The 15,175-nt window shown below is 43.3% G+C and overlaps 1 protein-coding gene across 1 annotated transcript in view; it reads right to left on the bottom strand.

Annotated features, from left to right (window-relative positions):
- Window positions 1-8,147: 8,147 nt before the first annotated feature.
- The window catches only part of LOC112396318 (AF4/FMR2 family member 2-like), a 401,348-nt gene continuing 394,320 nt past the window's right edge, over window positions 8,148-15,175 (bottom strand). The window contains exons 9-11 of the mRNA XM_024740056.1: window positions 11,365-11,402; window positions 9,696-9,835; window positions 8,148-8,248 (exon numbers count right to left, since the gene is read on the bottom strand). Coding sequence (XP_024595824.1) covers window positions 8,148-8,248; window positions 9,696-9,835; window positions 11,365-11,402 — 279 coding nt within the window. The remainder of the gene's footprint in view (window positions 8,249-9,695; window positions 9,836-11,364; window positions 11,403-15,175) is intronic.

Raw genomic sequence — 15,175 nt, 5'->3', positions numbered from 1 at the left:
TCAGTCTCCAGAGTCAATGTCACCCCAAGGTTACCAGAGCCCCCTGATGTGTGGCTTCTACATCAGTTTTCTCCTTCCCTTCCTCTGTCCTGGAGGCTCAATGTATTCTGTCTACAGTATTCTCAGTTTGCACTTGGTGGAGTTTGGGAGCTGGGGTACATTTCTGAATTGGGGTCTCCTGTTTAGCTGTGCTGTCAAGATAACTCTGGATTCTTTCCATAATTAAAAAAGTCAACAAGCAGGCAATGACTGATGGATGAGCTCTGCCTGCAAAGGTAGTATGAGAGCTTCACTACTCAGTGTCACCATTCTCCCTCCATAATTCTGCCCTGTCATCCATCCAAGAGCTTCAACGTCCTAGATCTTTGTGCCAAATTGTTTTATGATCAGCGTTTGAAGTACAAACTACAGGGAGTCCTGCCATGACGAGTAAAATATTTAATGAGTATGTTAAAAGCTAGAATTTGATTACTGACCTGTTAGTCAATAAGTCCCCCAAACAATTCAAAGTAAATTTCCCTAATCTGTCTTGTTCTTTCACCCTGCCTGAAGGATCGCTAATGAATGTGCTGGCTGAATGAACAGAAAGATTGGGAACTCACACAGCATCGGCCTGGATAACGTGCCATGGGCACCGGAAACCTGTTCATCCCATGCACAGGTTCCTCTGGAGTACGTTCCTCATCCAGAGATGATTTTCCAATGAAATCAGCCTCGATTTTTGCAAGCATAAGAGCAATCCCCGAGGGAGGAGATCAGGCAATTCAATTCTAGGAAATGCTGTATGAGGCAAAATGAACCCTGAAGCAGTGTTATTTCCTGAAACACGGTCTTGTTTTTTAGTTTCTTTCAGACACATCGATACCCAGTGAGAAATTTGTTTTTTAAACTCCGTCTACTGAGATGTGACCAAAGGATTTAATTACTTACATATTCATGAAAATAACATGAGATGAAAGGAGGTGTGGTTCGTTTTACTGCTGCACAGTTACTGCCTGAAGCCTTGTGGCTTAAAGACCGGCTCCCTTAAAGAGAGAGCCGGGGCTACTGGTCAATGCGGACACTGACCAAAGGCTTCTTCGTGCTGTGACGGTGAAGTATGGGGGGAGGAGGAACCGGAGATCAGGAGCTTCTCGGACTCCCCAGCGCTGAGGAAGAGGGCGAGTGTGCATGTTTCGGCATCGGCTGCTGTGTGTCCTATCCTGCTAGTTTCTGAGCATCAAGATGGCCTTTCCAAAAAATAGGAACTACCACGTGTTGTCACCTGTTAACTGAATGCTCTGTTTCCTTGTCCTAGAGTGACAAAAATGTGCCTTCTGTCATTCTTGAGAATGCTTAATGACATCAAATGCAACTGCCCACGCCTAAGCCCCACCCACAGGGACGCTGACATCTTCCCCGCTCCCCCCACCGCATCTTCCCTTCAAAATCAAGAGCAGGACCATATCCTGAGTGGGAAGGCGGCTATAGACCGGAGGCATCAACTGAGACAGAAAATTGTAGCTCTATATAGACAGGACAGGTCATTTAAAAATGCCTCAGAGTTAAGCCCATATGGAATCTTGACTCCTTTAAAGGAAAGCTTGGTTCCTTTCTAGGAAAAGTTATAACTCAGGTGAGGGCTAACAAGGAGAGTGCAAAATCAGGCTTCCTCTAAGATTAAACTCATATTCATGCTGAACTATGAGAGTGGAACTTCAAAGTCATGTCCTTAGACACCTGCACTCATTCATTCAACACATACTGAGCTCCTACTGTATGCCAGGGACTGTCTGAGGTACTGAGGTTATAGCAGTGAATAACAAAGTTCTCCCTCATATGGACCTGACATTCTCATGGAAGGTGATGCTTCAAACCTTAGATAGATGATAGCTAAAGAGATCGATCTGACAGAGAGACAGACAGATGGATAGATAGGGTATGCTAACAATTGCTAAAGAGGAAGAATAAAGGGGACGGGGAGTGTATATGCGGGAAAGGCTGCTATTTTGCACAGGGTGGGTGTCCAACGCTCCTGCGCTTGTCTTACAAAGCCTTTGTAAATTTCCTCCTCAGGGCATTCACTATCCACAAGAGAAAATCACTAATATTTTGAAACAACATTACATTGATTGTCTTGATTACCCACTTTTTCAACATCCATGACTCTAAATCACTCACTGTCCTGGACTAGTTAGTTTTCAAAAGTTAAACCCCAATTCAAAGGTCTACCACCCATCACTAAGGACCAGCAGAAGAACCTCACACATGCGTGATGGAACTTCCCAAGAGGATCTCCCAAAAGCCTCTGGGCCGGCAATGCTCAGCTCCGTTATTGCAGGGCAGCCCTCATTTGGGTAGATTTAAAAACACATAGCATTTTCTAGTTGCATCACATGTGAAAACAGACGTTTCTGTAGTGCTAGGAAATAGTAGGGTCTCCTGCTTCTTTTAAACATCCTCCTCTACAGTCTTGTTTCAATCACATCAAATCTAGTTTTGGAAGTAGGTGGGGTTTAAATTATATATGAATGCATATACGTGTGTAGAGAGAGTATATACACGTCTACGCAGATCTCCAAAGCAAGTTTACCAGCTTGTCGAATTTGCTTAGTAAACCCTGGTATCATGATTTGAGGCCAGTTAACCTTTCACTTAGCCAATGTGGGTAGTAATACACATCTCCAGCTGGTGGTAGAGAAATGAATAAAGTGTGCTTCTCCACGGAGATGCTATTATTAGCAGATTCCTGGCCACTCCCACTTATAGGGCTTGATAACGCGGACACCAGTGGGTGTGGATGAGCCTCTTGGCTGCCCCGGGCTTGCCCTGCCAGTAACTCACAGGGCTGCCATGGAGTTAGACAGCCATTCACTTCCTGAAGCTGCTAACAAAATAAGCAAAAATCCAGAGTTTTCTGAAATATTTTCCCTAACTACGTGGACCCCGCTTGTGGGAACGTGGGGGTTAAGAGAAGAAGGAAAGCAGTCAAAATATTAGGGTGTGTTGGGCTTCCCTGGTGGCGCAGTGGTTGAGAGTCCGCCTGCCGATGCGGGGGACACGGGTTCGTGCCCCGGTCTGGGAAGAGCCCACATGCCGCGGAGCGGCTGGGCCTGTGAGCCATGGCCGCTGAGCCTGCGCGTCCGGAGCCTGTGCTCCACAACGGGAGAGGCCACAACAGTGAGAGGCCCGCGTACCGCAAAAAAAAAAAAAAAAAAAAAAAAAAAAAGAGGGGCGGTTTTTTTTTAAAAATTAGAGTGTGGCTAGGACAGGGAAATGGATACTGAGGAAAAGATCTGCAACGTCATCGGCAACAATTCTATCTTGGATTTAAATTACCTCGGAGCATGAGGGTAGATGGATGCACAGAGTATACAAATGTGTGTGCATGTAAAAACTGGATTATAACGACACATGATCTACCGCCATGCTACAAATTCTACAAATGGAAACATTTTCCTGTGGAAGAATGATTTACCTTTTTTTTTTTTTTAATGTTGACTCTCCAGATAACTGCTGTTGGTTTAGGCAAAAGCTTTAATAAAGCAGAAACTATTTGTTTCCTATTTCAGTCCCTGGCCAAAGTCTCCTGTTCTCAGTCTCCCTAAACTAGTGGTCAGTGAAATAACTTATGACCCCAGGCTTCTGACTTTGAACATGGTCTGCAGTAGATGGAGGATGGATTTAGCGTTTGGAGCCCCGTGCATAGTTACCAGGGGGGCCATGCATCATTTCTCCAGAAATAAAAATAGCCCTACTGTGCTTACCTTTGTGGATGATAAAAATACATTCAGAAAGAATCTGTATGTCTGTGGAACGAATTCAGAAAACGAAGCTAGAATAACAGTGTTATGTGTCATGCCTACCGAAAATAGTATCTTAGCGTAGCCTAGATGTTTGAATAACGTGAAAGGTACTGTAGTATGAAAATTAAAAATTTTCAAATGTAAGAAACGATCAAGGGTAGTATGAAAATTAAAATTTTTCAAATGTAAGAAACGATCAAGGGTTGGTAAAGCCACAAGGGGACAGCTGGAGGCTCAGAGGCGCCCTGCAGGAGCGAGAGTTACATAAAAGTCCACAGAGAAGGATTAGCCAGAGGTAATCAGAAAGGATTTGATGTCTATTTCCCCACAGACCTTTTTTAGAGGGTGCCTTATAATCCATCCCTACGTCGCACCTTTAACTTTCTGGAACAAAAGAATCCTGTTTAGGCCCGAGTCTTTGGTGGTGTGTCGCTTCCAGTAAGCTTGGTATTTCCTGCTCCTGTGAAAAACGCCTCTTCTCCTTAGCTGCCTCGACCTCCCAGATATTGCTCACAACACGCACGTGGCTGTCCTCTCGTCGTGCCTTTTGAAAGTGTTGTTCTCTTTTGAATGGCTTCATCCCCACTGTTCACTGGGGCCCCTGCTGAGCTAGGGAGAGCCCCCTCCAAGCAGCTGCTCGATCCTGCATCCCAGCCACAGAAGATGCTGCGTACGCTTCAATCACAGAGTCCGTAGGGCGTGATGTGTCCGTTTCCTCCCAGAGCGTGCCAACTTTCAGGGCAGAAGCTTTCCCTAACTCCTCTGCCTTTCAATGGAGCCTGGCACACAGTAGGTGCACAAATCATGTTGGTTAAAAGAACACATGACATGACTTCTGGGAATTTCGAGCAGATCAGCCATGTGATTCTGAGTTTTCAACAGTTTTCTGAAAGATCGCTGAATGGTAATGTTAAAATAAAATTCTAGGTGTAACTCATATATCAAAAACTCAGTTCACTTGTGTGCATGGATTAAACAAAGTCGTCCATTTTTGTTTAAGCAGCAGATGCTAATACGAAGAACAGAGTTAGAAAGTAACACGCGACTGAATGAAGTACAGGATAAAAAGAGGTGTTTTCAAAATGTTGCTTAAAATGTGGCTGAATTTCCTTTAAAATGGTTTAATTGCACCTTTGCTGGCTTGCTTGAGGCCGCTCTGCTCCACCAATAACTGAGTGCTTTCTATTTCCATTTTATCATCATGGTTCTTAGTGTTAATTGACCACCTAAAGAAGAAAGGTTCTCATCAAGCCTTTAGAAAGATGAGTGGTGATAATGAGACACCAACATGCTGGAAGTTTTGAAGAAACTCTTCCTTATAAAGTTAAGATAATCGAAGTTGGCCTAATTGTTAAAGTGCCTGCAACTGTGTGGATTCATTACTTTTTGAAGCATTCGTTGTCATATTCTCAGGAACCAAACTGTCACCAAGGTTAGATAATAAGACTTTTAAAGCCAACAACAAATTTATAGGCACTGAAAGTGACCATGTGTGTCCTAAGAGGTGAGGAGAACATGGCAGCAGGTTCAAAGTGGAAAGAGTTGCTGGAATCTCAGGGTTCTGGGCAGTCCACTCTCTAGGTCTCAGTTGTCTCCTCCGAGATTCCCTAGATGATGCTACTCCAATCACCAAGGAAAAGGAGGGTGTCCAGAAATCTGGGCAAGTTTCATTAGCTACGAATATGACTGCTAGGACCTTCTGCCTCCAATTATAGCTATCTGGACGACATAGAGAGCACATTTTATTTTACGTAGCTGTTTAAAAAGAGGTTTTATTGTTATCTTTCCTTTAACTACCTTTAAAATGGCCAGAGCCGATTAGAGGGTGACTATGCTTTAGCTGACATCGTAGAGAGCACACGGATGACTGCTGGCTTCAGGGATCTCATTCAGAGGGACCTAACCCTAAACGTCCCCTCCCCTCATTGAGAACTGCTCCTCAGGACACCCACAACTGATAAAAATCATCGACAGTGTGACACAGTAAAAGATACAGGAGACAGTCTATCATTTCAGACATGGGGGATTTCTTTCCTTCCCGTGGTGGACTTTTTCAATCATCTGCTCACCTCGAATACTCTTGTTAGAGACTGGACACCAATTAATAGGTCCTAGGTTTCTCAAACCACCTACGGAGGCCAGGCCTCCACGTGGTCCTTTTATTTTGCATAGAGCGGAGCATCCGATTCTGTATCCCATGAACCACTGTGCTGGATAAAGGTGCCCTCTGGTCCAACACATTTGGGAAACCTTGGGTAGGACAAAGGTAAGTTGGTCTCTTTCTACAGGACCTCTCTGAGCCTGCATTATTCGCAGGGTGCTCCAGGAAAGGGCTGGCACAGTGTCTGCCGAAGCTCCGTGGTGCTGGAGCCTTTTGTTCCAAAAGGAGACAGTCCCACAAGACTCGGCAGAACACAGTACAGAATCCATGGCCTTATCGTTCTGAGAGGACATGGAGATTGCAGGGATGCGCTGCGTGTCTGTGACGCGCATGTGTCCAAAAGCACCAAAGAGATACGGACTCCAACCACAAATCACCTTTGGTCACAGGGGTCATCTAAAAGGCTCAACCCAACATCCCTGGAGCCATGCTAATCTATCTAACGTATTTCTTTAAAACTTTAGTGATGTGGCGTGTCCCCCATTTCATGAATGCACGAGGCAGAAATTATGGGAAAAGGCACTGTGTGTGCATGTGTGTGTATAAACGCATACATCATATATGCAATGTTTATAACGTATGGGCTGGTACGCATCTACATCAAACTTTAACATCAAGTATTTCCTCAAAGAAGCATCATTATAAAACAGAATTTGAAGCTTTGGTTTACGTTTAAGAGGTGGAAGAACCATATAAATAATCTAGCTGAGGTGTGTAGCAAGGAAGGAACATATCCGATTTCACACCACAAGCTAGTGTTAGGTTCAGGACTAGACCCCAGGTCCATGGGCTCTTTGTTTACGTTTAATAACTAGTGGACTAACTGACGACTCACAGTAACAAGGTAGAGGTCTTCAATGTTATCCGACTCTACCAAGCTCACTTCTTTTATGTGGATAAGCTCCGAGGGCCCTAGGCCACCATTTCTTCCGAGCCTCAGTTTCCAGCCGGTGCTTTCACGGTCTGCTACCTCAGCACCAGTGTCTCAAGCCAGCAGCCTCTGAAGTCCTGGTCCTAACGTCTCTTCCTCCTCTCCCTCTCCCCCATCTTCTCCGATAGTACTAGAAGCACTTTCCATCCCGAGAGCTTCCCTTGTACCTTATCTGTCCCCACTTAACAAACGTATGTCTCTCTATCTTGTATTTAGTTCTTTACAAACCGATTTGATCTCTCCTCCTGGACTCTAAACTCCTCGAGGGTAAGACCCGTGTCAGATTTATTTTTAATTCCCTCAGCATCTATCACAGTTCCTGGAATGCTGGAGATCCTCAATAAATATTCATTGGATGAATAATGCACAAACGTCGTGGTCAGGAAAATCTTTGTGGCTATTTGTCATTTTCAATAATGAAACCACCATATCTACAAGACGGATCAGTGCCTAAATAAAGCTGTAATCTAAGCAGAGCGGATTCGGATCCCGATTTGTGAAAGACAACCACCACGTTGCTTAACGTGTAAACGCGAGGAAGAATTCTATGCTTGGTAACTGCTTGCTGCCCACCCTTTCGATAACAGATGTCAACCTCGGTTAGATTCAACTCAACTTATTAGTGCATGGCTTTTAGCCAAAAGCAATTCACATTTGCAGAAGTGTACTATCACATATGTCTTAATAACAGAAATGTGTTTTTTTAAAAAAATGTATGTGATAAGTCACATATGGTAAAAGAAATCTGTACATCTCTCAGGCCTTGATGCCACAGAACGTTCATATACAAGCGAGAGTCTCTCTGACACATTAAAGAGGCACAATTTTGATTCTTATCCTCAGAGGTAATATTGAATGTTTCAAGGTAAAATCGTTAGTGTATCCAGGTACATTATGTGCTTACATTCACTAAGCGTATATTTAATTTCTCCTTTGTATGGAGTGTAATCAATGTGTACCACCATCTCCCTACGGTGATGAAAGAAGCTTACAACCATGAAGGTATTAAAAATAAATTAAACAAGTGGTTGAGAAATAGGGAGGGGGAAGGCGAACCTTTAGAGAAGAAAATATCCAAAGTACATAACATTGTGAATCGTTTACCCTCACTTGAATTGAAAGCTTAATTAGCCTTAGTTAGATCTTGGGAAGTAACAGAATTTTAGAAAGTGTATATGCCATTTGCAATACATCCATCCACACACAACTTGGAAGACTACCAACATGCTCTAGTTATGTGTTCACGGGTTTCTGAGGCATCACTGCTCCGTCAATGGACCTCATATCCATAACGATTTTCAATGATCCTGAATTCGGAATGGTCTCTGTGGTCCGAGTAAGGATTAGGTGATACCTCAGCCCCAGAAAGTCCTGAACACAAGATAAAGGGCTCAGTAAATACCTATTCAGTGTTTTGGAGGACAAAAAGAGAAAGGGCTCATAGTTTAACCTTCACTGTCATGGGAAAGTTTACATCTGCACCTTTTCCTACCTGACCAACCAGAGCAGGGGTCAGCAAACTTTTTCTGTAAGGGGCCAGATAGTAAATATTTTTGGTTTAGTGGTTTGTACAGTCTCAACTCTGCCACTGTAGCACAGAAGGAGCCACAGGCGATACTGAAACAAACGAGTGTAGCTGTGTGCCAATAAAACTTCTTTTACGGACACTGAAATTTGAATTTCGTATAATTTTCACATGTCATGTAATAGTCTTCTTTTGACTTTTTTCCCCAACCATTTGCCAAACTCTGCACCAGAGGATGACATCCAATCACACATAATGATCATCTTCGCCAATTTGTGTTCATACTTGAGTTGTAAATGATGCCTCCAGACCTCTACTATTCCAGCAAGGCTGTACACGCTTTTCGTTGTACGCCCAAACAATCACATGTTAATACTCATATACAAGATCAAGCCAATAACTGGTCAGAGGCAAAGCAGTTAGTATGAACCAGAGCGATGTAGGAACATTTTACACGTGGCATGAACCAGAAGAAGAGAATGGGTGCCTTGGTCAGTTACAACACACGAACCCTTTGGCCCCGACACTCTACTAGGGTAGGTACCAGTCTTATTAAGCCTCCAGGCCAGGTTCCTGAAAGGAGCGTTTTCTGGGATGTGTCCGATTTGTTGACTTGTGCATTCATTCAGAAAACACGTAACAAACGCTGACTCGGGATCGCAGTGCACTGTGTGTAACTGAACTTCTCTGGCAGACATCAGAAACGGAAAGAGGACCGCTGTACATAAAACTTTTCAAAACTTCGCTTCTGCTCTGCTGTCAGGCAGTTTAACTGAGCCGTGCTCTAAAATTCCTGTCCCTGAGCTGAGGTCTTGAAGAAGGCTGTCTTCTTAAAGTACCCAGATGGCTGTGGCTGGGCAACTGAGTTAGGCATCAGGTATTAGGTACCAAATGCAACAGGACACTCAAACTCACGCTGACAGAGGTATCTTATTTAATTGGAAGACAATTCTCAACACCTCCCAGTTGGTTGTGACTTAGGTTTGTTACTGGACAGATCTTCAAATATATTAAAGAGTAAAATATTGTTCCACATTCTATCAGTAACCCTTTGGCTCTTCTAGTTTTTCTGTTTTCTCGTTACAACATTCCTTAAAGTGCTAGACATTCGATACAGTCTGTACTGTGAATTAGCCAGAGCTCTTAAAAAATATAATTATCTGTAGGGTCGAATTCTCACAAGGAGCAGACAGAAAACCGGTCCCACTTCCAGGCCATCAGTACAATTTAACGAAGCCCCGCACACTGCCAACAGGCTGTCTTGTGCACGCAAAGGTGGAGGTTGGGACTCACTTCCTATCGAGAGGGCTTGAACTTGGAGATGTCTGTCCCACTGAGGGCCAGATTTACACTCCGCCAGCCTCTGCCCCATCTCTTGTGACCCAGGGCACGCATCTGCCCGCGGGTGGACTGGAGGGAGGGGCGCGGTCAGACTACGGGAAAGAAGATCACTAATGGCCCACCCAGGGACTCAAGACCTGGCCTTGGCCTCATTAGCACCATCCTCTAATCCATGGAGCTTGCCTGCCATGGGCTGGCAGCAGAGAAGCCTTCCGGGCAAAGACAGAAAAGAAATCAGGCTGCAGAGAAGATTTCAACCGCAACCAAACAACCAGACCAAAATTCAGCTACTAAACATGCTCCCATAGGACGACTATAGCATAATACATCTCCAGACCACAGATAGCCCTCCAGAGGCTACAGGAGGCTGATAAGGAATATTCCATGGCCTAAGAAAATTAAATTTAGAAACAAAGTACACAAAACCTTTTGGAAAAATGAATTGGAACTTGGATTTAATGGTGTGCTAAACACTACTACCCTGGTGACTTGGAAAAGTTAATTATTTTATAAAACACAAGCAGCCTTCTTGTCACTGGCATTAGCTGAACCATTCTCCCAGAAACTATTAAAAATCAATGCAGTCCCAACTAGATAACTGTATAACTAACCATATATATCCAACTCTATCAATAATAACATTAAATGTGAATGGATTTAACAATCCAGTCAAAAGGCAGAGACTGTAAGAAGGGGGGGGCGGAAAACAAGATTTGACTATGTGCCATCTACAGGAGACACACTTTATATTAAAAGATACAGATTAAAAACAAATCAATGCACTCCCCATTTCTGCATTTGTTATCCACTCTAATGGAAGTCGGCTGACATAAGTTAACACATAGTTCCTAGAGATGTGATATTACCAGACCTGTAGTAACCCGGCAAATAGAGCAGATCTTCCCTAGGCCACATGGCTGGTGGAACTGGTATGCATCATAACACTGCAATCAGATGTCACAAACCCAAATGACAAGACAGCCATCTTTAATTTGAAAGTCTCCCTTCTGGAAGAGACAGGCTGTCTAAGATGTGCTATATTTAAAAGAGCGCTGTGCGGCTTGTTTATAATTTAAGAGTGTCTCATAAAATGCCTTGGAAATAGCTCTCTGTTAGCTAGAAAAACCTTCAGTTAAATATATTTTTATGAGCTTTTCATTAACAGAGTAGCGAGGCCTTGATGCTGAGGTGCCAAACCTCCCCACGTGGCTGGAAATCACTTGGCATATTTTCAGCCATTTACGTCTCTGTCATAGGTCCAAGGTTTGCAATTAAAAATGTAATCTTTTTAGCATGTGCAAAACCCAAAGGCTTGAAGTACTCTGCATTGAATATGATTATAATAGTATTTGGCAGCTATTCATGGACAGCACATATTAATTTATGTAAACTGGGCATAACTTGGAGCACTTCCTCATCAGGACCACAGGAAAAATAAAAAAGCTGGTCCCTGCTCATTGGAGGGTTTTTTTTTTTCTGCTTGTTTTGTTTTTGTTTTTGTTTTTAAATTGTCATGAATAGAGATGAACTCAAAATCAAGGTCTCTTTTATGACCTTCTTTTTTCACATGCCTGGAGTACATTCAAATGAACACTTCCAACTAATAAAAAAAATAACTTACTTTACAGGATTATTCTTAGATTTTGCCTTTTCAACAGCCTGTGAACAGAAGAAAAAAATGCCATTAGACAACATTAGCAGGCATAATCTTTGCAACTAGTTACCAAAACAATAAGCAATATAAAATGCTCTTCAGAAACATGAGGAGCTAACCAAGGCAGGCTGCTGGAGATAAGCAGACCGGAGACCCAGAAAGCAATTTTCCTCTCTCGGGGAGCATGGTTACCGGTCCAAGTGCAGCTTTCAGACACAGGCAGGCACTGCCAGGGCTGCCTGGGAAATTCAGCAGTGCCTGTGAGAGTGGGCCCTTAGGTTCATAACTCCATCCTCCTCTCTCCACTTTTCCTCCAATTTTTTTTTTTTTTAACCTGAGCCCTGTGCTTGTGGAAAACAGCGATCATTGAGAACTCCCCCATTCCCACTCCATCCTTTCACGTTCTGGAAAATGGCTAATTTCAAAGGACCACACTGCCATCCACATTCTGAGATAAGACTCAACTCCATCCTTCCTCATGACTCCCCTAAGTTTCCTGTATGGTTCTCCTTTCTATTTGGGCTGACCATCTGTTGATCACTAGAAAGGGACTGATGATTTATTGAGACCTTGTCTCCGTTGGGTGAAAGAAGGCAGAGAATCTGGTTTACTGTTCCTTTTTGTGAGTGTATTTTGAGCTCAAATAAATTGAGAATGTATATCCACTGAGAAGAGACCAGGTCTTTAAAATGGACGTGTGAACTTTGTATATGCCTGACTTACGTCTGAACTTTTAGAATTAAAACTATAAGCTCTCTGTATCTGTCTGTATGTTTATATGTCTGCGATTCAGAAAAGTCTTTCCCTCTAATTATGTGAATATGTAATATTTTCCTACCTCCAGATAATACCAACCAATTAGATTTTAAATCCCTTACACTAAAGGAACTCATTGTGATTGGCTTAGAGATAAGTTAAGTATTCATATAATTGGCCATTCTCAATATTTCAGAAATATCTCATCTCCCTCCTCCGTGTGCACCTGCTTGGCTTATGACAGGGTGTGGAGGCAGACACAGAGGGAATGGTCATGGGCACAGCTGGGGATTTTTAGATCTCTGGTGGGAAGCCGTTTACCCTGCATTGCTCCTGCCCCCTGGCTGCACCTGCCCGGTGATAGAAAGGCCAAAGTATCCATTTCTAAAATCATTTTCATTAGCAGATACCACAAAAGGGCAAGGGCTGACCGATGGCTTGGATCAATTTCCTCCCGTGGAACCTTTAAGAAAGCACACACCAAATCATCGAAATGAGGAAATCTCTGGGCCTCTTGGCCTGTGTGCCTTAGATATGGAGCCTGGTCCCAGTTTATTGCTGAACCCATTGATCTGTGTACAGTCCATTTATCATTCATGAAAAGAGCTAGTGATCTTCACAGTATATTAGAAGAAACAACTCAGATCATCTGTCAACAGCCCTCTTATTTCTGTTTCCCTCTCCACAGGGATTGCATCTCCTTCGATTCTTCTGGAATTAAAATGTTGCTAAGCAACACAGCTGGGGGCGCTGATGGCAGAATGGCTACAGTCTATCAAACTGTTTAAGCACCTGGAGGGTTATAGTGAGGATTTTTTTTTCATACTTCTGTAGCATAATTATGTCATCAGAACCAAACTTGTACCCCGCCAAACTCTTTCAGGCTGTAGAAATAACATTCAGTACGGGGAGCGTTGAAGCAGCGGTTTGCCAACCTCAGGGCTCTTCAGACTCTTTTAAAAGGTATCCATTTGGAGACCTGTATATCTGTGAATCCTGGAGGTGGGTGAGGGCTGAGAGATGAAGAGAATCCTGCTATAAATTAGAAGGCAGAGGCAACCACTTGTAACAGAGACTATTTATAATCTAACACTGGACTTGACATCCTGAATGACCAAGGCATAAGCATACTGAACCTTTCTGTGCATAACAACTCAGTGCACTTGGAAGCAATTTGTTTGAAATCAATGAAATACTTCCCCAGTTTAGACATTAGTGTTGGAAATCCAAGTCCTTCTCTTCCATTAAGTCTCAGGTTCTGTTTCTAGATAAATACCCGTTAATATTTGGGCACTTTCTTTGGCTCGGTAGGCAAAAATCATTTTCTCACCATCTGTGGCTGAGGTCGAATTTTGGCAAGTATGGTGAGAAAGAGATGGAATGAGGTAACAGGTGAAAATGAGAAAACGAGGACTATGCGTCTGGCTGGCCCAGTCATCTCTCACAGGTGTTTAGGGTATGAATGCCTGAGCAGTCCCTTAAAGGATGCTGAAAGGAAGAGCCAGATGCCGGCAAGGAGTCGGGGAGAGACCTTGACCTTCACTACAGAAGCACAGCCAGTCTGCACGCCCACGCTGGTCTTTTCTACCACCTTTTCTCCCCCAGTCCTGGAGGGTGGAATAGGATATGGCAGCGGGCTGAAGACAGGCCATAGTGGAAATCACGTGAATCTGCTTTTCCCAATCCCTTAAAATCCAAACAAATCTGTTCTTAAAGAAGACTTAGATTATCACAAAGTAATGGACATGGTGTTCCAGTGGTTTCCTCTGAAAGCGAGCTAGATGTGATGGGCTGAGCGTGCCACTGGCAGAAGACGGGGAGGAGAGAAATCAAAGTGACATTGCTTAACCTAGCTTTGATTCAGCAACATGTTTTCTGAAAAGTCTTCTCTGTGTGTCGGGACTGTCACTTAGACCCGGTTATTTTTCTCTAATCAGGAGGCACATAATCACGTTCAAGGCCAGTTTCTTAGAAACATATGTCTTTTTATACAGTACTATAGGAAAATAACTTCATTCAAATTAATTTTTTCTGGGTTGCTTGGATAGTGATGGAAAATAGGCTGAGAGGTTTTCTTTGGAGATTAACCCAGGATCATTCCAGAGTCCCCAGAGCTTTAGTGAGATGCTCTCAGGTCACCCTCCTGTGCACTCATCTCCAAATGAAATGGTTGCAGGGGGTGTCCGCCAGCCATGAGAAACGGCTCACCATTTGCGATCTCCACTTTCACTGTATTTTTTTTTTTTTTTTTTTTGCGGTACGCGGGCCTCTCACTGCTGTGGCCTCTCCCGTTGCGGAGCACAGGCTCCGGACGCGCAGGCTCAGCGGCCATGGCTCACGGGCCCAGCCGCTCCGCGGCATGTGAGATCCTCCCAGACCGGGGCACGAACCAGTGTCCCCTGCATCGGCAGGCGGACTCGCAACCGCTGCGCCACCAGGGAAGTCCTGACTTTGTTTTAAGCACGCTATAAGGAATTATTAAGAGACTTTGAAGAAAAGTTAAGTGAATTATTTGCATGCAAAATATATATGGCTTTAAGGTAAAAGAACGAGTCTAGAAAATATACAAGGAGAAAATTCCTCTTTTCCTTTTATACAAGTTCCAGATACATGTTCAAGAATGTGATATACCCTGCAAAAGGAGGGAACTCAAAATAAAATGATAGTGTGATCCACCAAGCATTAAGAGGGTTACATATTGGGATTACAGCTAATTTTGAGTTTAAAAACATACATTAAAGTAATTTAAACTGATTGGAAAATGGAGGCTAGATAGTTAACACTTATGCTGCTTTAATTTGTAATGTCTATATGCTTTTGAAAACCTATATTCTACTTATTTCGTGCCACGTTTCCCTAACACGATACTTATCTTGCCATCAAGGAAGTTCCAACATAAGATAGGATGATGAGAAGCCCACGCACTGCAACGAAGACGCAACGCAGCCAAAAATAAATAAATAAATAAATATTTAAAAAGACGGGATGATAAAATAAATTAAGGTGTTAAAAAACATACTCC

The sequence above is a fragment of the Neophocaena asiaeorientalis genome, unplaced genomic scaffold (assembly GCF_003031525.2).
Source record: "Neophocaena asiaeorientalis asiaeorientalis breed wild unplaced genomic scaffold, Neophocaena_asiaeorientalis_V1.1 scaffold981, whole genome shotgun sequence".
Taxonomy (NCBI): Eukaryota; Metazoa; Chordata; class Mammalia; order Artiodactyla; family Phocoenidae; genus Neophocaena; species Neophocaena asiaeorientalis.
This window is presented reverse-complemented; position numbering and strand designations above follow the sequence as displayed.